Genomic DNA, 22,678 nt, shown 5'->3' with positions numbered 1-22,678 from the left:
ATATAGGATAAATGAAGATGTACTACTTGCATTTTATATAGTTTCATAAAATATCTGGGATCATAAGAGCATCTTTTCTACAGGATTGTTAAGTATTGTAATAAGGCTGTATTATAAGAAGTGTAGTATTAATTAAAATGAACAGGATATGATATAAGTCCTTCATTTTGCAGAACTTTTTTCAAATATGGTAATTCCAAAATATGAAGTGGCTTAGAGACAGATTCTCACTTAGGGACCAAGGACTTGAATTTGTAATAGTTGTGATGTTCCCTAACAAGAAAACTTTAGTTTGGAGTTTTGATGTTCAGGGATACAGTCCATACAACAATTATCAATTTGCTTTCAAGACGTATCTCAATACATATAGGCATAACTTTTCTGAAATGATATTTTGGCAATTCATGTTATATAGATACCACCACTGTTTTAGGAACCAGGAAGATACAAATCTATTTCTATTGTTTGTAAAGTGGTTGGACGTTACAATCCTGAGGGAGGAAAATATGCAGAAAATTCCTGCAGAGATAATAAACCTAGCATGAGCAGTTGCTTGCATAACATACTTACCCATAATTAATCGACCCGTTTTCTGGGCTTGTGCATGAATTAAAATAATCGCCCAGGCTAGGTTCTCACAATAAGATTACGTATAACTATCCTTGCTTACCAGTTCATTAGAATTAAACCTGCCTCCAACTAGTCTATCCTAGCGAGAAACATATGTTGGCCCTGGGGAGAAAGAGTATCCGATTGTCTTTTTCCATCCTGAACTCCACGCAGAGCCAGTTCAGGCGTTTAATGCATTACGAAGACCGGTCTTTGGAGGGCTGGACGCACTCATGTGACGGCTCCGGCAGGCGGGCAGAAACAGCCGCCCCGAAGAGCGACGGCCTACCCGGGCCCGGCAAGCAGCAGCAGCAGCAGCGTTCCCGCTGTTGAGTTTGTCGCTGCCGGGCCCGGCTGGGAGAGGTCTCCCCTCCATGGGGAGGCCCAGCAGCCCTCCGCAGGCCGAGATCCGATCTCCGCTGTGGACGCTGCCGGAGGAACTGCTGCTGCTGATCTGTTCGTACCTGGACGCGAGGGCCTTGGGCCGCCTGGGCCAGACCTGTCGCCGCCTTTTCCGTTTCACTTCCCGTGATGTGCTGTGGAGGCGCCTCGCCCGTTTCTCCCTGAACGCAGGCTTCAGCGCGCTGGGCGCCGACCTGTAAGCGCCTAGGCTGGGGAAGGCTGGTTGGGAAAAACAGGGCATGCGGCCTAATTCGTTGCTAAGGAGCGACTCTGAAATCAAGGCCCGCCCGCTTGATAAGGGAGGAGGGCTGTGTTTGAAACGGCGTAGTCGCGGGGCGGAAGGAGGGGGAAATGCTGCTTAAAGCTCTGACTACTAGAAACTTTGCTTTGTGCAGGTGGGAGGTCTCAGGTCCGGGTTGGGTTGGGTCCCGTGCTGGGTATGAAATAGCTTTGAATTCAGTTGCTCAGAAGGGAAACTTCCCATTTTACGTTCCCTGGAACATACTAGCCGACTGTATTGGATACGAGATTGCTGGTGACTTTTCTCACTCCAGTTTTTTGATACTTGCCCCGCCCCGGGTTCGAATTAGAACTATCGTTAAGACAAATCCGACTTATTTATTTCAGGACAAGTTTAGCTGGCTCTCTTTAGAGCGAATCCAGGGAATAAATTATTGTAGTTCATTTTGAGGGGTATATCCTGTTTTTACATACCTGTAAAAAAAATAGGGATAGAATTTTCCACTTTACCCAGTTATTTTTGAGTGAGGCTGGGGTTTGCTTTTTTTAAAACCGAAAAACGTTTTAGGAATTCTGCTATAGTGTTCGTATATTTTTCCAATCAGAATAATTTTGGACTATCCAACTGGTTCTTTATAATGAAAGCACTTTCTTAGAAGATGTGCACAAGCTATTTGAACCAGTAGTTGTGTTAATTCTGAAGCCTCAAAATGTTTTAATTTTGTTAGAATGTGAGTTTTAATAGGTCTGCAGGGTTATGTAGAGTTTTTAGATTTTGAGGTGAATGAAACTTATAAATCTGCATTTGTTTCAGCATGTCTGAGTCCGTTGATAAAAAGAACAAGTAGTATCACTGGAGGTCCTTTCTGACCTCTAGTGTGACAATCACAGGTACAGCATTTCTGCATTATGTTAATCTAGAAAGAGGAAGAAAATGGAATGAATGTCTTCCCTGATCAGTACAAAACTGCCAGTGGTTTGCCATTGCCTGCTTTCTAGGGCTGAACAAGAGCAACTGGCCCAAAGTAACCAGCTGACTTCTTGCTTAAGGGGGTCTTAAACTCACTGCTCTATCCTCACACTTAACCACTACACCAAATTGGCTCGCTGTTATTAAATTAATAGTATTATTTGCTTCATGGAGTAGTTGGATGCTAAAACTACTATTAACATTCTGATGAATTAACTATAAAACTAGTTTATCAGTAATAGCATTAAAGCATTAGCATTAAAGAGAAATTGTAGCTAGTATTGGAGGAACCATAATTTGATGGTAGAATATGCAGAAGGTCCAGGTTTAATCCTTACTGTTTATTACAGGATCTGAGCATAGGGATTGCTCAGAAGGAGTGGGAGAAGCCCTGGGGCAGGAGCCTGGGCCTGCACTAGGCTTTCTAGGGCAGGCATGTCAAACTCGTGACGTCATGTGATATAGGGACTTTTTCCCCATTGCTGGCAATGGGGTGGGTGCGGTTTTGGCGTGACGCATCCGGCCCGTGGGCCAGCAGTTGACATGCCTGTTCTAGGGCCTCTTCCACCCCTGAGGCACCACCTGCTTCCCTTGATGATCCATGCATTTGCTTAACAGTCCCATCAGGTGCAGCATGCGGTGTGGGGTTGTTAAGTGAGGCTATCTTGCTTAATGGCCATTACCATTTATGATTGTAATGTGGAGGCTCCATTATGGTCGTAAGTTGAGACCTGACTGTATATACATTTTTGAAGGTATATTCATAGTTTCTATTTGATTTATTATACTGCATCCCATAGTACAAAGAAAAGCAATAAAGTTTGCTTTTAGGCTATTACAAAATCTGTTTTTTGGAAACATAATTTTCTCACAGCTTAACAAATTGTTCAGTTTCTCACTCTTGCTACTTCTTATATCTCCTCTTATTTAGTGCCCACTATGTTGCAACTACATTGGGAAATCTGACAATTATAATATTACCAGTTGCAAATAGACATATTATTTAATATATAATGTAATGTACTTTATTTTGGATTAGCATACATATGAATCCAATCATTGTGATCTCTAAGCTCATGGTTTTTTGCTTCACAAACATGTCATGGTTACATGCTTAATTGTAGTTAAAACAAACTTAGGGTTAACTTTATGTCCTAGGTTTTAGCTTAGCCAAGTCTTAATCAGTTTCATCTATTTCAGGCTGTATTCTTATTCATTGAAGTGGGGATTAGAGTTAATTATAAGAGATTAAGTAGGAGAATTATACATTATTATTAAAACCCTCAAGCGTCCTGGCAAAGTCATTAGGGTACAAATGGGATAAATAATACATTGTTTTTAACAATAGCCATTACATTTTTCTATTAAAAATGCACAATGCCAATCAAAAATTATATGACACTTAGAATCAGTGGTAAGATTCAAATATGTGAACAACTGGTTCTCTGTGTGGATGCTGCTTCCGGAAATCCATTCTGGGCCTCGGCAACAAAAAATTAGCTACTGGTTCTGCCGAAGTGGTGCGAACTGGCTGAATCCCACCACTGCTTAGAATTATATGCCCTTTAGAATGACAGCATAAATGATAGATAAGGAAAGCGCCTATTTCTTTCCCATAGGATTAGTATGATGTCTTAGGATATTGTAGGCAATATAGTATATTCAAGTATAACCGTATCCCTATAAGCATTCTAATAACCTGAAGTAAATATAGACTTGCTTATTGTGTTAATGGTACCAATGTATGATGGAGATAATGTTAGCTTATATAATAGATGCTGTTTGAAGTTTTACATGTTGAAGTGTTCTCAACATGTAAGATTCAGAAATGGCAGAAAATGTTAGTTAAAATATAAGGAGAGAAAGAAATGCAGAATAGTTAATATGAATGGTTGCTACATTGTAGGAGCTGATCTTCAACATTATAAGGACTTATTTCATATCTACAGTTAAGCGTATCTGTTTGAGCCTTATCATTAAATGGGTTTTAACTTTTAAGTTCACAAGCATTCTTAGAGAGAAGTGTATTCCCACCATGAATATGCGACAGATTCTAATATAGACTACTATGTCAGCCACTATTTTTTTTCAATAGTTTTTGCCCAGTCACAGTTACCCATCTGCCGTATCACCTAGATTGGAGTTTAGATATTTCTTCTGAAGTTGAAATCTCAAAATACAACTGCCAGACTCCCAAATGGAAACATTTGCTTTGAGCGTACAGCATTAGTTAATTCTGGGCTCAGTTCAAAGTATTGACATTTAAGTGTTGACATTTGAAAACTTTGATGGTTTGGGTCAGAGGTAACTAAAGGACTACCTAGCAGTACAACTGGAGGTCCTTTTCTACCTTGCCACATATAGAAATAACCATTTCAGTGACCATATGCTGACCCTGTAGTGGTCTCCCAAGATATTCTATAGTCATCTTACTTTGACACTCAGCAGAGATTTTTTTTTAAATTTTCCTTGCCCTTTTCCTAAACTACCACATATATGTTCTTTTTATAAATTTGTATTTTTGCGTATTGCTTGGTCATGGGGCATATAACTGAAGGGCAAAATGTAAAATAATCATATAAAATAAAATAACTTCTTTAAGTAGGGTGCATTGAATAATATCTGTCAATTGATTCTTTGGTGTCTATGTGACCAGGAGAAAATTTTTAGGTGAAATAAATCTATATGTTTTGTGTAAAGCTGATCCCATGCAGAGGAATGCAGTCAAATTATAATGGTGACAAAGTGCCGGAAAAGGGAGTGGAATTGAAGAGTAAGAATAATTGAGCCACAGGCAGTGGGGAAAGAGCTGGGAATACTGGTTTGGCCAGGCCTCAGGGCCAGGTTACACATTCTCCCATGCATTAGCAGCCACAAGAGATCTTTGTTTAAAGGGGGATTTCCCCCCCCTCTTTTGGGCACTTTGTCATTTTTGAAACAATAGTAGTGCTTGGGAAAAGAGGTAAGAAGGATAACTGTAATTCTTCTGCAATGTCAGTTAGTGGTCTTTCATGTGTCGTCACAAATGTGATCTTAACTGAATTCACAAATAAATCCTTAGATCATTAGAATATCCCAACTCATCCTTTAGTAATAACAATAATAATAAACTATTCAATTATCATCTGATTTAACAAAGCAAGCCAAATACACAGACAAGTGCAGACACAAATCCAAAATACAATTACTAGGGATTAAACCCAATTGAACATAGGATATGAATATGATTGCATAGCCTGTGCCATTTATTTTATGTCAAACAAATTTTCAACACAGTGGAAAGGAGTTCATTGCTAAAAAGGTGTGAGATGCCGTAAAGAAAATTTCTCAAGACTATGAAAATTAACATACAACTTTCACTGTTTCGAATTGGCGTATTTAAAAAATTATGTTATAAAATAAATATGATTTTGTTATCTAAGACCTACCACCCAGCAACCAATGCTTAATGTCCCTTTGATTCTAACATAGCCTATTGAGACACAAAAAGAAAACTGTTTAAAAGCACCACTTTTTGTGTGTGTTTCTATTGTTTTAAATGTATTATTCATGATTTTTGAGGTCTGTCCAGTAATGCATGAAAAGAGCTTTTTCTTTGTTATCCCTCACAGCTAATGGGAAGTTAGAGATCTTCAATTCAACTTCATGTTTGATGGATGGAAAATCTCCAATTGCAGCCTTTTTGTTTGTTTATTTGGCAGCAGAGCCTAGTTCATGTTTCCACTCTATTTGTTTACTTATTTACATACTTCTATGACTACTTCTGTGATTGCATAGAGCAGAACTAGTTCTAGTTTTGAATTTCTAGTATAATAAAGAATGAAAATGTCACAGAAAAATGCTATGTATCTCTCTGTTTTAAAGTAACTCTTGAGATGGACAGGGATAGATGCCTTTAGTACACATGAATTTTGTTGCACTATAAATGCCTTACATTTTGTGTTGTACTTTGTAATGGCCTTGGGAAGCAAGTCTTACTTAGAGTAGTGGCCTTAAAAAAAGAAAGTATTAACCACTGTTATTCACTATTGTAACCTTGTTTTAAAGGATAAAACTAGACCACGAGTAGATTTTTTGTATGAAAATTTGTACAAAAATGTTATATCCAGATGTGAAGTTACATGTAATGATGTAACTTCAGACTTACTGTATCATGGAAAATCTGAGAGTTTGGGTTGAGTTCCTGAGTTTTGGAATGATAGTGAAAAATATGTACATGGAATGCCTGGAATGTCAACATATTTGTCAGTGGACCAACATACACCAATAAATTATTGGACAAAAATAAGTCATTGTTACAAGTAATTTTCAGGCCAAAATTTAACAGTAAGGATGGCCAGAATAATAGGAGAGGAAAGTGTGAAGTAAGGGTAATAAAGGAAGGAACATGCAGTAATGCCTGCTTAAACTAGACTGTTGAAGTTGACTGTAGCTAATTAGCCTGAACTCACCTTTCTAGCTTCATGAGAACAATGTTCTTTCAAATTTGTGTTAATAATAAACAGCTGCAATAACTCTAGTTTTGCAATTTGCCATGAATTTGAGGGGTCGGTAGTCAAGAGTTTGCACAAGACCTTGATAAAAACATTTCTGAAGTTTGCTTCTCTCACTGTTATATATGCTTTTAAAAGTAGTTTGATTTCATGCAGAAGATTTCAGGGTTACTCATTCTTCACTTCATTGGTCCACCAAGTACTACATTTAAACTCTGATCTCTTGATAGTGCTGGTTAAACAAAACCTCCTTGATGTATGACTGATCTTTTTCATTTTTCATTTAAAAATGAAATGCTTGTTTCCTTCCCTGTGTATTATTTTGGGCAATTCCTGTTTGCTCTGGACCAGTTTATAGCTTTGAGCTATAGTTACAAATGTGTTCCTCTGCATGAGGATTCATTGTGAACCACATGCTTTCAAATGAAAATAAACTAAGCGGTGACTTGGAAAACAGGAATGAGAAGTGACCAGGAAAAAAAGGTCCTGAGTTTAATATTGACCAGAAAAAGAAGATGCCCAGTTTAATAGCCAGTTTATTAAGCTGACCCCCTCCCCAAACAAAAAAATCAAGTTTGTGGAACCATCATAACAATTTTTATGCAATAATAAGACACATTCTTTTTCAAATTCGTATTTAAAACAATTTTAAATAAAGATACATTCTAGGTTCCTAAAATAGTGCATCAGAGTGTCAGAAGCATGTGATAACTATGGGAAGAAATATTATTCATTCACATTTTCTAAATTCATAGAAAATAACGAGATACATATACTAAAGTCTGCTAAATTATTGGAAACGTGTACAGTCAGTGTAATGTGTTAGAAGATTTCTATCTGAAAAAATTCAAAGAGTTTAGTTTCTTATATACTAGGATTGCAAATATATTTTATTGCAGAAAGGGGATTACATTGACTGGCCAATTCTGTTTTTCTTTTCCTTTGAAAACTGGAACTGTAATAAAATCCTAATTTTCATGGAGTCCTATCAGGCCCTGACTTTACATTGTCTTTTCTTCCTGCAGAGTGGTAGGAATCCCAGTGAAAGAAAGAGTCAAAGTTTCTCAGAATTGGAGGCTAGGACGCTGTCGAAGAATTCCACTCCTCAGATGGAAACGCAAGCAAGTGATTCCTTTTCTTTCCTCACCCTACTATCTACAGCTAGAGTTACCTTTCTTTGGAATTCATCCCATTTTTGGTCTCTATTGGGCTGTTACATTGAATTTGGACATTTTACAGTTGCTTATTGTAAGGCTTTACTAGCTTATATCACTAATATTTTTCTAATATCCCAGTTCTCAATACATTTTTAGTTTTATGCTATCCTTTTCCTGGTGATTACTAATTTTAAATAGGGCTGACTAAAGGCTAGTGAGAACATAGTCTCTCTTTCATTACTTCTTGCTTCCAAGAAGGGTAAAGACTTTTCCACTACAACAAACAGACAGACAGATAGACAGAATTAATTAATTAATTAATTACTTTCAGGTAATAGCAGACTTTTCCACAAATAATAAGAATATTTTCTGTTTCCCCCAAAATAGGTATTTACTATTAATTGTAAATGAGGTTATCTTTTGTGTAACTCTGTTGGGGCTTGAAAATTTGCTACTTAATGATTATTTAGCTTTGAACTCACACAGGACATATTATGTATATCTATATATATTTGTGTGTCTGTGTGTATATTTGTATGACTGTGTATGTGCATTATCTTAATGCAAACATTATAGTGACTAACCTAAATTGGCAAAGGTATCCTTCATTACCATTTTTTCAAATTTTTGGTAGCTGTATATATTTTTTTCTGCTAGAGCAATCTCTCATATCAGATGTTTTGTAATAACAAAACTGGCAGTTAGCATCAAGAAATGAAGAAAATTTTAAATTGTGTTTGTTAATATAGCATAGCAAATACGGGCAATGAACCAACAGCATGCTTTTTATAAACACTATTAACTGATTTTAACAATTTCTTTCAAAACTTTCAACAAAAAGCCTGGATAATTGACCATTGCCTGAAAAGACAATAATATATACCATTCTGTCTACAACCTTTCCAAAACACTCTGGAAAAATTAGAATTTATATGGTTCAATTTTAATTATGCTGCTCAGAATTATATTCGTAGTCAATTCTTGGTAATTTGTTGAATTGATTGCAAATAAATTCTATGCTGTAAAGAGAACAGTGAACTTCATCAAGTTCAAATGGCAAATCTTCACAAAGTTTTATTAATATTTCAAGAGAAAATAGTCATGTTTAGTATAAGAGAATTATATAATGATAATGAGTTTCCCTTGCTATTAAATGAAGTAGATATGAACCCATTAAATGTTATGAATAATCTTAATTGTTGAGACCTATATATTTTAAAAAGGAATGATTAAACTGGCCCATTTTGCAACTTGTTAGGTTGGTATATTATTTCTTTTTTTAGATTATTTTCCACTTCCTATTATGAACCACTTTGTTGCTTTTAATTTTTCTTGCAGTATCAGCCATTATATAGAAGTCTTCTCTGTCACAAAAATTTTTCAGTATAGTTTTTTGTGCTTGTTTACATATCTTTTGTATGAAAGGACTCCCCTGCCTACCCTATTCACTGCTCTCTTTTTAGCATAGAATGTTTTATTTTAAGTTTGCAAAATAGAAGCACAAATACACTCCTATAAAGAAGTTTCTTCTTCATTTGAGTTGATTTGGTTGGGATTAATACAAAATAAAGCACGGATGTTTTAAGAAAGGAGAAATTTGAAGTTCTAAAATATAAAGTTCTAACTTAGCATTTCATTTCACTTGCATTTGAAATCAAACCGATTTTATGTAGACCACCCAGGCTAATAATAGCTAGATTGAATATTGGATCTCCTTTAGAAGTTGTACTTTACCAATGTTATGGTATGGTTTCTAAAATGCATTTAGAGATCTATTAGTTGCACAGATTACAAATATGAATATATACAATGTTTGCATTGATTTTTATACATTATATTTATGTATTTGGTATAAATACCACATGAAATTGACTGATTTATTAATTTATTTATTAAAGAAATATATATGGCTAACCAAATCACACACACTGATTTCTATTTAAAATATTTTCCTCTCCAGTTTAATGCCCTGGATGCAACTAGATGGTGATTACCTCTATCTATCCCAGGCAGAAGATATCCACCTTTATTGGCTCCACCCTAAAGATACCAATTTGATATGGTATCCTCAGACAGTTTTCTCTGGTCACCAAGAGGATGTGTGCCGTTTTGTAGTTAATAATGGCCATATTATCAGTGGAGGAGGGTAAGTTCTTTATTGAAAGAAACTGGGAGGAGAATGAAGATTGTTGAGCGATTAGCATTGATATATAGCTGAACGAGAACAGGAAGAACTCACTTTCAGAACATTGTTTTCTATTGATTATGAAGAGAGCTTTATAGTAGTGAACTATGTACTATATTCCTTGCCTCTTCCTGTTACACCAACATTCAAATAATTGTACCAAAAAACCAGACATGCATATGGAATATATAATACTGAGATAAAGGAAAATTTTGAATTTTATTCAATAGGCATATAGATAATCTGATTTTCTTAGTGCAAAATAGGACTTGAGTTTGCATAATAATGCAGTAATCTTGATTATTTGAAAAATTGCCATCAAAGATGTCAAACTATTTCTGTATATGCAGGTAATTTGCATGAAACTAAAACTGTAGACCTGCTTTTTTAAAAGAATATATACCCTGAAAGGTATATTTTAGGATAAATTTGTAGACACCTTTTAGTATGCAGAATTTATTAGCATTTTAAATATACTGAACTCTGTATGTTGTTAAACTGGCATTCTGCTGATATTTCAGAAGTGAATAGAATAGAATAGAGCTGGAAGAGACCTTGGAGGTCTTCTAGTCCAGCCCCCTGCTCAAGCAGGAGAACCTATACCATTTCAGACAAGTGACTGTCCAGTCTCTTCTTAAAAACCTCCAGTGATGGAGCGCCCACGATTTCTGGAGGCAAGCTGTTTCACTGGTTGATTGTCCTCACTGTCGGGAAGTTTCTCCTTAATTCCAGGTTGCTTCTCTTTTTGGTCAGTTTCCAACCATTGTTTCTTGTCCTTCCCTCTGGTGCTTTGGAGAATAATTTGACCCCCTCTTCTTTGTGGCAGCCCCTCAAATACTGGAATATTGCTATCATGTCACCCCTATTTTTTCTTTTCTTTAGAATAGACAAACCCAAGTCCTGCAGCCATTCTTCATATGTTTTAGTCTCCAGGCCTTGGATCATCTTAGTTGCTCTTTTCTGAACTTTTCCAAAATCTCAACATCTTTTTTATAGTACGGTGACCAAAATTGGCTGCAGTATTCCAGGTGTGGTCTTACTAGGGTTTTATGAAGTGGTACTAATATTTTGCGTGATCTTGATTCTATGCCTCTGTTTATACAATGATATCTCTACTGTAATTCCAGCTAGAGCCTGAGGAATTATTCTTCCACTAATTCCATTTTCTGCTGTAATTTTGCACATATCTAGTGACTGCAGCCTAGAATAATTTAAAGCCTAATCCAGTAAATTGCCTTACTTACAGAATAACAGGTCCCTCATCAGGATATGTCCAGCTGTTCATCATATGCCACAGTATTATATGCCTTATGATCTTATCTGAGATGGTGATTTTTTTTTGCTTGTGATTTTATTTTCTAGAGATGGAAATATTGCCCTCCATAAACTTAATAGTTCTTTCAGTTTTAAGATCCTTGGGCACCAACAGGAAGTGAACTGTGTGGATTCCCAAGAGTCTATCATTGTGAGTGGTTCTCGAGACAGAACAGCAAAGGTGGGCGAATACGTTTTACTGTATATTTGTGGTATCAGGTCAATGTACATAAACACAGTTGATGGCTGGGACTAGAATGTACTTGTTATATTTAACTTTGTGAACAAATAAAAACCCAATGCCAAAGTCCTGCTAACTTCCAGTCCTTGGATAAAGGCACAAGACCAACTGTTTAGAAGCCTAGCACAGAACAGAATATTGTATTTGTTTCTCTTCCTTAAATGACCTAATGATGGGACAAAAAAAAATCAAAAACAGGCTGGGAAAAGTACAGTTGGAAGTGTGTGTGTCTATTTTATGTGTGAGATCAACATTGTAGTACATTTATTAACAGGAGATACCTAGCTTGTTTTTTTTTTAAAGTATTTTTTCCCAACAAAGAAAAATACTGGCTCAAGATGGCAATATAATCATTTTCTTTAAATTATAGCAGTATGAATGTATTTCTTAATTGCAACACTCATAATGTTACAAAGTCTACAGCATATTTAAGTGATTTGTATAGTCCAGGGGTAGGCAACCTTGGCTCTTTTATAACTCGTGGACTTCAACTCCCAGAATTCCTGAGCCAGCCATGCTGAGTTGAAGTCCATGAGTCATAAAAGAGCCAAGGTTGCCTACCCCTGGTATAGTCCAAAGCTTTGAGAACATGTGTTGTTTTAGGCCTCTGCACTGGCAAAACAATGGAGGAGAGCGGAGAGCAAGAGGAAGAGTTGCATAACATTTTCTTCATTTTTTTTTCAATTCCTTCTTTCTATTTCTCTTCCCAAAACATTGAGATAATTATTTTTAGAATCAGGATTTATTTTTATCATTTTTTATAATTAGGTCAGAAATAATTTCTGTGTTTACTGAAAAACAGTTCTATGTAATTTGGAAGTTTTTGAACTCTTCCCCAGAAGCTGATGTAAAAAGCATAGTTAAATATGATATGAGTTACGGTTACTGCATTCATATGATATGAAATGGGACAGTGACTCAAATCATATAACCATATAGAAACATGACTCAAGAGGACAATGGAACTTGTCTCAAGATAGCATATTTTGATATGGGCCTTTTTCTATGTCACAGTTCATCTTGGACGATTTTGCTGACCTAATAGAACTGTAAAAATAATGCATACCCAGTGTTTATGAGAAGATACAGAACTATTTAATTATGATGGATGATCCACTATACAGAATACTGTAGGGTCCAGTGTGCTTGCTCTGTTACTCTGAAGTTAAAGGCATCCCATGACCTTGGGGGCATTTTGAAAGTCACAGAGAATTTTCCTTTAATTGTCTTCATTGTTGTTTTTTTTCAAGGCAGAAATGGAATCTGGCTCAACTAACACTCTTCAAGCCTGATCCTTATGAGCAGAGAATTGCTTTTATTTTTACCCTGACATTTTCCTTGTGTTAACTCCTAACTTGAAGGGAATCCCTATTAGGTCTCTAATGGGAGCTGTAAGTGCATTGGGTGCTTTGGAAGGATAGTGAGTGTTGATTAGGGTTGAGCTTTGAGTAGCTGCTAATGCACATTCCACATTGATAGGCACCAGATAGCATGCTCCTAGCAATATTTTTAACCTCTATGAGATAGGGATGCATTAAAAGAGCTAAGTTTTTTCTGCTGCTTTTGCTGACACTAGGTGCCAAATTCCTCACTGACATTGAATAGCCTGCAATCCTAAGCATTATCAATGTCAACAAACAAACACAAACAATATGCCAAACTTTGAATACCCTCAAGGTTTTTAATAGGGGGAGAATAAATGGAGTGAGGACCAGAGGCTTCAGTCTTAGCATGTGAAAAGTAGAATATCAATTTTGGAGGGTGGTGAAGAGAAATTTTGGAATTTGAAACAGGTTCTGAACCTCAATACCCGGTTTGTGTAAAATCATTCACAAACCATTTTAGACTGGGAACAAATAATATATAATGAGGTATAATTATTATTAAGTGTATGACATCCTGTTATTTCATTGCTATAAACAAAGTTATTCTCCCCAAATCTTGTAACTGAAATAATAGAATGGAGGTTTTACATTAATTTAAGAATGTGTTCAAAGTATCTTATTGGGAGGAATTTTCTTTTTAAGCACAACTATTTATATATCCATCTTACTATGCACCATTCATCTTTTTTCTCTCTTCAGGTTTGGTCCTTATCATCAGGCAGGGCTGGGCAGTGTCTGCATACAATACAGACAGAAGACCGGGTCTGGTCTATTGCTATTAGTCCATTATCAAGGTAACAAAAAGGACATTGAAAAAAATCTCTCTTCAATATATGGATATCTCACCTCTAATGTAATGTTTTCTATTCATAGAGTTGCCTATCCTACAGTCAGAAGAAGTTTAAAATTTTATGTCATGATAGAATCAATCATAAAATTGATTTATGACTCAAAAGCTTTATTTTGTAGAAAAAGATGAGAGTGGTTTGAACAATATTTGGGTTGTATATATTTTTTCCCCACTGAACTGAACCCTAAGATTTGAGAAATTGAAAGTTTTGATTTTATTGATTTGTAAAGTCAAAACTTTTTATTTCATTTGAAGTGGGATGAAAATAAAACCTTGAAATATTTTGATATGCAGTAGTTTGTTAATTTATGGAGGTTAAATAAATGACCAAGCAATCAGTTCTGCTTCTTACTTGAAACTACAAAATCAGTTTTTATTTCAGTCTTTTTCAAAAATTGTTACTATGTAGCCATTCAGAAGTAATCTAACCTTCATATAATACATGTAAGAGCTGAACATATTCAGAATAATTTATGAAATGAGATTAAATATGGAGAAACTATTAATACTTAGTATTGTACTCAGTTTCCCCCCATTATTGAACCATCTGACTCACTTGCACAATGCATTACATCCTCACAATGTCATGGTCCTTGTGTACTTTTTCTTTTACTTCCCAATATTTTTTAGATCACTTCAATTAAGTTTGTTTATTTGTTTATTTTTATGAGTACTATTGGATTTGTTTTAGCCAGTAATCTGATTCCTGGTACTGTTCTAAAGGATTTGTGGAGAAGGAAGTTATTATTTTCTTTTGCTTTCAGTCTTTGAATGAGTGGTGTGGCTCACCATGCTTCTTTTAGAAGGCAAAGATTCCATATATACCTGCAGCTAAATAATCATACAAATGTTTTATTTTTAACTTTCATTTCTGCATATTGGGCGCACATTTTAATTGAATTAAAAGGGCAATCTCACTTCCTTTAAAAATTCCTGCACTATTCTTGTAGCCCATGTTCTCATCATTATAAACACTAGTTTGAAAACACCTGCGATCTTTCAAATTGTTTCTGTTTCTTTCACAATTATGAAGCTTTGCATTCTGTAACACTTAATTATATTACAGATGCATGAAATACACTGCTGTATTCAATAATACTGTATGTCCCCGCATTCAGTGGATCCTTGAAAATCGGATCTGTATGTATCAATTCTATTTCTAATTGGTATCACATTGCTATTACTGCGCTGTCCAAATATTGAATTATTTAAAGTACAAATACAGAGCCTTGCTAAGAAGATGAAAGTCAAAAATAGCATGAAATGAAAAATTGCATTTGTACTATTTGACTTCAGAATATTACGATACTAAGCACCACATTACTAATAAACATCAGTATTAATTACAATAGCCTCTACTAATAAACATCAGTATTAATTACAATACCCTCTGTGTATATATTTTGTATTCTGTATTTCTTAAACTGACAGAATTACTGTTAACAGTGTTCCTTCTAATTTCCGACTTGCTATGTGAGAAAAAATTTGTTTTGTGCAATTTTTCCTAAACAATTTTTGCTTATCAAGATGAGAACATGACTAAATTGCAAATACATGAAATAACAACTGTTGAAGTGTTTATATATTTCTTAATTAAAGTATAGAAACTGAAAATATAATTTGCCACATGCACAGTTAAAAGTTGTTCCACCAAGTCATTTTTGACTCCTGGCAACTGTCTCCAGTATTTTTAGAAGTGGTTTGCCATTGCTTTCCTTCTAGACCTGAGAGGGAATGACTAGCCCAGAGTCATCCAAATTGGACTAGTGCAGAACCAGAACTCATAGTTTTCTAGTTTCTCACCTGATGCTTTAACCACTACACCAAAATAGTTCTGTACATTCTTGCTTATAGAATGTAATATAAACCCATTAGTTACTGGTAATTACAATCAATATTGTGCAAGTACTTACAATTGTTTCTTTTTTTCTTTTTGGAATTTGATATTGTAATGAAAGGAAAAAATAGAAAAAAAGAAAGACATTACTATATATGAAAAGATTTTATATAGCCCCTTCTTTTTAATTATTTCCCCATTTTTTTCCTCCTCTGAATGTATTCCGAACTTGCTGAAACTTTAATGATTAATTAAATTGAAATGTGTATACAGTTATAATGATTCTAGACCTTATATGGCCCAAAACTTAATAGATATTAATTAAATCTTTTTAGGAGAGAGGAAGGATGCAATATTTTAGTAACAGTATAACAGAATTGGAAAGGATCTTGGAGGTCTTCTAGTCCAATCCTCTACTCAAGCAAGACAGTCAACCTTCTGGAGGGAGGCAGGAAATGAATGTCTCTTTTGTGCATTGGAAGCTATGGGGTATGGAGCTATAAGACTGTGGAAGGAATGCCTGCCTGCTATCCCAGGGGAAAAAAGCCCACCTTGCTTTACTGTAGAAGGGAGGGTTGCTTAGTGACTCTGTGACATAGATCTAATGAATTTGCCTGTCACATGGTATTTCCACTCAATCTGCACTGCTGCAGTGCCACGTGATAGTGATACTCGCTGTTGCTATTAGGATGAGGTGGCAAGCTTGTGCAGGACTCCTCACAAGTGGTGAGCTCAAGACTTCTATTTGGCTACATTTATTTAAACTTAATTTTGTGTGCATTTACTGCGTCTCATAGAATTCCTTTGAAAAAAGAAGAAGCAGCTGGGAGTTTACAGTCGGAGACATTCAGCAATGGCAGGTTTTAAGAGGGAGCTCATACATTTGTGAAACTGATCAGTTGCATTTGTTTGGCAAATTGGGTGAGGGTGGACTTGCTGAGTTGAACATATGGACTTGGTTGGGAGGGGCGCCTTATAGTTGGACTGATTCCCTGGTTAGATGATCAATTAATAGCTAAGTCCCAGGGGACACAGAGGCAGAAAGAGGAGAGGTAAATGGGAGTTATGATCAAGAGGGCAAATTTGAAGAAGGTTTTTAAAATTTTATTTTATTTTATTTGCAAAGGAGTTAGTTGGAGCAGAAGAATAGGGAGGAATGATTTTCTTCTTTGACACTAAGCATCAAGGAGTGGAAGACACAATTGCAAAATTAGTAAAAATATAGTGTAGGGTCTATCTTTTAGATTAGAATTCCTAAAGAATTCCTTGAATTATCATCCAAGATGATAATAATACCTTGGAGATAAAATCAACAAACAAGATAAAAAGGCAAACAGGCACCAATAAAATGGAAAATCAGACTGGAAATTAAGATCAGCAGACTAAGATCAGATGCAAGCATGCTAAAACAGATTAAACAACAAGAACACTAATGAATACCTGATCAGGAAATACTACCTAGAAACAAGGAATATTAAGAAAGCACTGGAAATAATAAAGTAGCAAATAATGCGTATAACCAAGTTGATCAGCAGATACAAATGTTGAATAGCACACCATAGGTAGAATGTCCAGTTTCAGTTGAACAGAAATGCAGTGATGGAGAGATCGCAGTGAACCAGCCAGAACTGACAAAGAAGAAACAGTGCAGTTCTGGGCACCTCCCAAAAAAGGCAACAAGAATGGAGTTTGGATAAAGGAGGTGAATAAGAATAAAAAAAACAAGCTTAAACGAAAGAACTTATAATATCCACCAAAGTGGTGGAGAAAGAGCCAAGGCAGATCAAAAAATGAAGGTGAAGATGAACTGCACCTAAAATCCAAACTCAGTTGAGGAAATACCATCAAGGCAATTAACACTTGGGCAGTTCCAGTCATTAGATGCACAGCTGGAATGGTAGACTGGACTCAAGTAGAATTAAAAGCCCTAGATAGAACATCAGAAAAATAATGACAATGAATCATGCCCTTCATCCTTGTAGCAGTGTTGACAGACTCTACTTACAAAGGAAAATAAATGGGTGGGAATGTTGCAAGTACATCAGATAATTGAACATCACTAAAACACATGGGAGTACATTTAATATTGTAACTGGGTTTCTGTGAACATAGTCTGGTGTGTAAGAAATAATCTCTAAAAGAAATTCAAACTTTTAGGTAAATGATTTTGATTTTTGCATTTCTGTTATGATAGTACACATTCTACCATGGAAGCCAGATAAAATTTTTATGCAAAAAACAAACAGTGCAGCTTGAGTAGTGTATTATGTAGGTTATAAATAATTTTATAGGACTGCTGCTATACATTGCCCAAATTGTTAAAAAAAGTATTCTAACAAACTCATTTTTTATTTTGAATTACAATGTCTTTCAATTTCTGAATTTTTCTGTGATAAACTTGCTTTAAATTTGGAGCAATATCTAATGTAGAATTTTTTGAAGCCCAAATTAATGGTGGGAAATTGAAACAATGAAATACTCTGGCTTCAATATTTAGGCTATCAGAATATTTTTTCTATCCTGTAATTAATTAATTGATTGATTGATTGATTTGATTTGATTTGTGTGCTGCCCATCTATTTTCCTTACTTAGGGCATAGGGCCTGGTTACTTGAAGGACCCCCCGCAACTCCTGTACTATATGTCCAACCAGTTTAGTCAGACGAAGTTGATATGTTCTGGGTCTCTTCAGTTAGAAACATGCCTTCAGTGTTGCCTGCCTGCACTCTGGAATGAGATTCCTCCTGAAATCTATTTGACTTCCACCCTGCTGGCATTCTGAAAAGGCTTAAAGACCTGGTTTTTCTACCAGTTCTTGGGTTAGGGTGGTTGTCTCTTCTTCTTCTTCTTCTTCTTCTTCTTCTTCTTCTTCTTCTTGTTCTTCTTCTTCTTGTTCTTCTTGTTCTTCTTCTTCTTCTTCTTCTTCTTCTTCTTCTTCTTCTTCTTCTTCTTCTTCTTCTTCTTCTTCTTCTTCTTCTTCTTCTTCTTCTTCTTCTTCTTCTTCTCCTTCTCCTTCTCCTTCTCCTTCTCCTCCTCCTCCTNCCCCCCCCCCCCTCCTCCTCCTCCTCCTCCTCCTCCTCCTCCTTCTTCTTCTTCAACATTTTATATTTATTCTGTTGATTTTATTCTATATTGCCTAATGTAAATTTGGAGTCAGATGGTACCTTTATTGAATAATTTGCTCCTAATTCACTTTAGTAGTTTGAATTAATGAGCATGTAAGGGAGACCAGTTTCTTTCCATTCTACTAAGTGAGCACTGTTTGACATTTTGTTTGAATATAGAGTTAGAAACTATCAGAGCAGCTCAATATTTCCAGCACCAACAGTGAACATAGCTGTTTAAGATTTTTTTTGTTAGTTGCACCAATATTAAGAATCTTTGAGCTGCTTGTTCAGAGCTTCTAGAGTTTCAGGTGCTAAGCACTGAGTGAATTGCTATTACTGGGCATGCTCTTGTACTGCGCACTGTTTTATCTTCCTAAGTGATGACCTGCAGGGCTGGCCTCTTGTCAGAACACTAACGTCTCTCCCTGGAGTGAACACACACTCTCTGTCACAATATTTACCTAGTGTGTTTCCCCCCCCACTGGGTGATAAATGGAAGCTTGCAGAGTGGCTTCTCCATCAGCCACCAGGTTTGGATCACTTGCTTGTTTTATGAGACTGCTGATCACATCACATTTCTTTTTCCTTCCCACCCCCAGTATTAGAGACGATTAGCCACGTCATTAATTCTTCAATTTGATGGCTGATATAGCAAGGCCTGAAACACACTGCTGACCCTATATAATAGAACCTTAGCTCCTTAACATATTAATGATGGGAGAAGTTAATTAAAATTCCACAGAGAGAAGGTGTCAGTTAACCTATAAACCTGTCAGTTCAAAAAAAACCCAAAACAAAACAAAACCTATTGCTGCTATCCTAGAAAGAAGAAACAGTTTGTGGGGTGGGGAGCAAGACTGATACAGGGTAGGTTTTTCTTCGTCCAACTTAGGTCTTTGAGTAAAAATAATTTCAAGATGGCTAAGTATCCTAGTCCGGTTTTAGATTCCCGAACTTCTTTGCTCTGCATAGGTACATATTTTAAACAATGAATTATTGCCTGTATAATGGAACATAAATTTGCATTAATTCAAAATTGCTGACATGTGCTGTGACTGATTATTTTTTCCTTACAATATTTTAGAATTCTAAGGATTTGTGATAGCACTTCAAGCACTTCAATAACCTAACTTTTTTTATAGTAGAAACGGATATATCAGTATGCAGGGTTGAAGTCAGAAGCATCTTGAATACCAAAATGTACACTATCATACAAGTTAAGCTTGGTTGTCTCTTTGGTATCTATGGGGCAGATGGAAAGAGGCAAGAAAAGACTAAAGATCTAGCTTTTGGGTTTACTAGGGATACTTGTATTTAATTTTCATCACGCCCTACAATATTAAGGCTTGCCTTTGGTTATGTCTGCAGTTTTATTAACCAATTTAATAAGAGAATGCACTATTCTGTTTTATTGACTTTAGGTCCACCTTTGATTCAATATTGAGAGTTAGGCTATGGAACAAACTTGCCAATTCTACCGTAGATGGGTACCAATGTCCTGAGATATCTGCTACCTGAATAGCCTAAGTCTGTTTATTTTACCCCACAAGGCGTTTAATTAAAGCAATCATCTCAATAAAGGGAGTAGACAAGGCTGTACACTAGCACCATCACAATACAGGTAGTCCTTGAGTTACAACAGTTCATGTCAAGTGCCAGGGAAATCAGAAAATCCAGGCAGTTCAAATAAGTTTTCTCCAAGAATCTGAACTACGACTGTCAAGCAAATTGGTGGTAGCTAAGAGTGAAAGGAATTCAAGATGGTCTGGAATTAGATCTCTTATAGGCACGAAGGGACTCATGCCTGATGATACATTTGACCCCCCTCCTTTGGGCTCAGCCTGGTCATCTCCTATAATTCATTTAGTGACTGTTAGAAGTTACAACAGCCCTGAAAAAAGTGATTTATGACAATTTTTCACACAACCATTGCAGTATCTCCATTGTCATGTGATCAATATTCAGACACTTGGCAATTGATTCATATTTATGACAGCTGCAGTGTCCCAGAGTCTTGTGATCACCTTTTGCAACTTCTGAAAAGCAAAGTCAGTGGGGAAGCCAGGTTCACTTAAACAACTGTGTTACTAAGTTAACAATTGCAGTGAGTCACTTAACAACTGTGGCAAGAAAGGTCGTAAATGGGGCAGAACTCATTTAATGTCTTGTTTAACAACAGAAATTTTGAGTTCAATTTTGGTCATAAATCGAGGACTACCTGTATCATACAATTTTTACACAAATTCTTTGGTTGACCATCAGAACAACCCAACTTCCCTCTCCCCAAATTAGTCCACAGACACTTACAGTATCCATGATTTTGAATGCTAATGATGTTCTTCTGTCCCAGATCTCAATTAGACTAAATTCTTGCAAGGATGAATAATATTAAATTATGAAACGAGCACAAAAGTCCTCATATTTACTGAATATCCAGAATCCACAAGTACCAATTAAACTGTCACAATACTGAGCAAATCAAGACTTTCAAATATTTTGGAATTGTTTTTCCAGTGGGAGAAGTATTCACGCAGACTAGGTAATCCAGAATAGCCAAAAATCAGTCTTGGCAATCAGAACTTTCTGTTGATCAAGGATTCTATCAATCAGTCAATCAATCAATCAATCATTCCTACTGCATTAAAGTTATTTTCTGACAAAGTATTATCTCAGTTCCTGAACTGATGCTCAGTTAAGGCCCTCTGGTAATTACCCAGAATTGGAAACTGTACAATCTAATTTTCTATGAAGTATCTTTCAAGTTCCACACTGTGGCTCAAACACAATCCTCTGCTGTGGGGTCCATGTAATTAAGATTGAAATAAAGTTTTGATTAATTTTCCTTCTTATTAAAGTCAAAATTTCTGCCCATAAGCTGACCCCTCTGATGCTAGCAGATAATTTTAGTGCTAGATTGAGGAGATACCTACCTGAGTAGCTACAGTACATTTCTGTGGGTTCTCCAGAGAGGCTCTCTTTTTTTCTAGGTATCAACAGACCAAAAATGTACTGACACAGTATGTACTGAACATAGAAAGACAATTGGATTGATCTCAGCCACCCAAATATGTTTTCTTAAGTAGTTGATTTTCCTCTCTCAAACATGTAGGAAGGATACTTAAATGCTAACAGTTTCCAAGCTCAGTAGGATTTTAATATTAGTTCAGCTTAATGTCCTGCTATCTGTTGTACTAGATGGCAGGTATAAAAAGAGTACCTTATGCTATTTAATTATGACCTTGTGACATAGTGCTGTTGAATCTACTGCTCATGTTTTATTACAGGTAAAACTCTACTTACGACCACAATTCAGCCCAAAATTTCTGTTGTTAAGTGAGACACTTATTAAGTGAGCTTAGCCCCATTTTATGCCCTGTCTTGCCACAGTTGTTAAATAAATTCCTGCAACTGATAATAACCCATGAATCTGGCTTCCCCTTTGACTTTGCTTGTCAGAAGATAGCAAAAGGTGATCACATGACCTTGGGACACAGCAATGGTCATAAATATGAACCAGCTGCTAAGCAACTGAATTTTGATCACATGATCAGGGGGATGCTGCAAAGGTTGTAACTGAAAAACAGTCATAAGTCACATTTTTCAATGTCGTTGTAACTTTGAACGGTCACTAAATGAACTGTTGTAAGTCAAGGACTACTTGTATGTGGTAGCTTTTACCAGGATTCCAGAATTCACTTTATTTACCTTTACATAGCAAAATATCATGGCCCTACAGATTCTTTTTACCCTGAGGCCTTTCCTTTCGAACCAGTCAGACTATTTCCTTGGATGCTAATAATTTTGTCATAAAATATAAAAAATAGGTGGGACTTTGTTAACTAATTTGTTTAAAGTAGCTGTTTTTTTATGTTTTTCATGCCAGTTATC

The 22,678-nt window shown here is 36.0% G+C and overlaps 1 protein-coding gene across 1 annotated transcript in view; it reads left to right on the top strand.

The window, feature by feature from the left end:
• Positions 1-948: 948 nt before the first annotated feature.
• FBXW4 (F-box and WD repeat domain containing 4) overlaps positions 949-22,678 on the top strand; it is a 75,256-nt gene continuing 53,526 nt past the window's right edge. The window contains exons 1-5 of the mRNA XM_015813436.1: positions 949-1,207; positions 7,740-7,835; positions 9,832-10,017; positions 11,419-11,551; positions 13,696-13,790. Coding sequence (XP_015668922.1) covers positions 984-1,207; positions 7,740-7,835; positions 9,832-10,017; positions 11,419-11,551; positions 13,696-13,790 — 734 coding nt within the window. The 5' untranslated portion in view covers positions 949-983. The remainder of the gene's footprint in view (positions 1,208-7,739; positions 7,836-9,831; positions 10,018-11,418; positions 11,552-13,695; positions 13,791-22,678) is intronic.

Source organism: Protobothrops mucrosquamatus, unplaced genomic scaffold, assembly GCF_001527695.2.
Source record: "Protobothrops mucrosquamatus isolate PMUCROS unplaced genomic scaffold, P.Mucros_1.0 scaffold156, whole genome shotgun sequence".
NCBI lineage: Eukaryota > Metazoa > Chordata > Lepidosauria > Squamata > Viperidae > Protobothrops > Protobothrops mucrosquamatus.
This window is presented reverse-complemented; position numbering and strand designations above follow the sequence as displayed.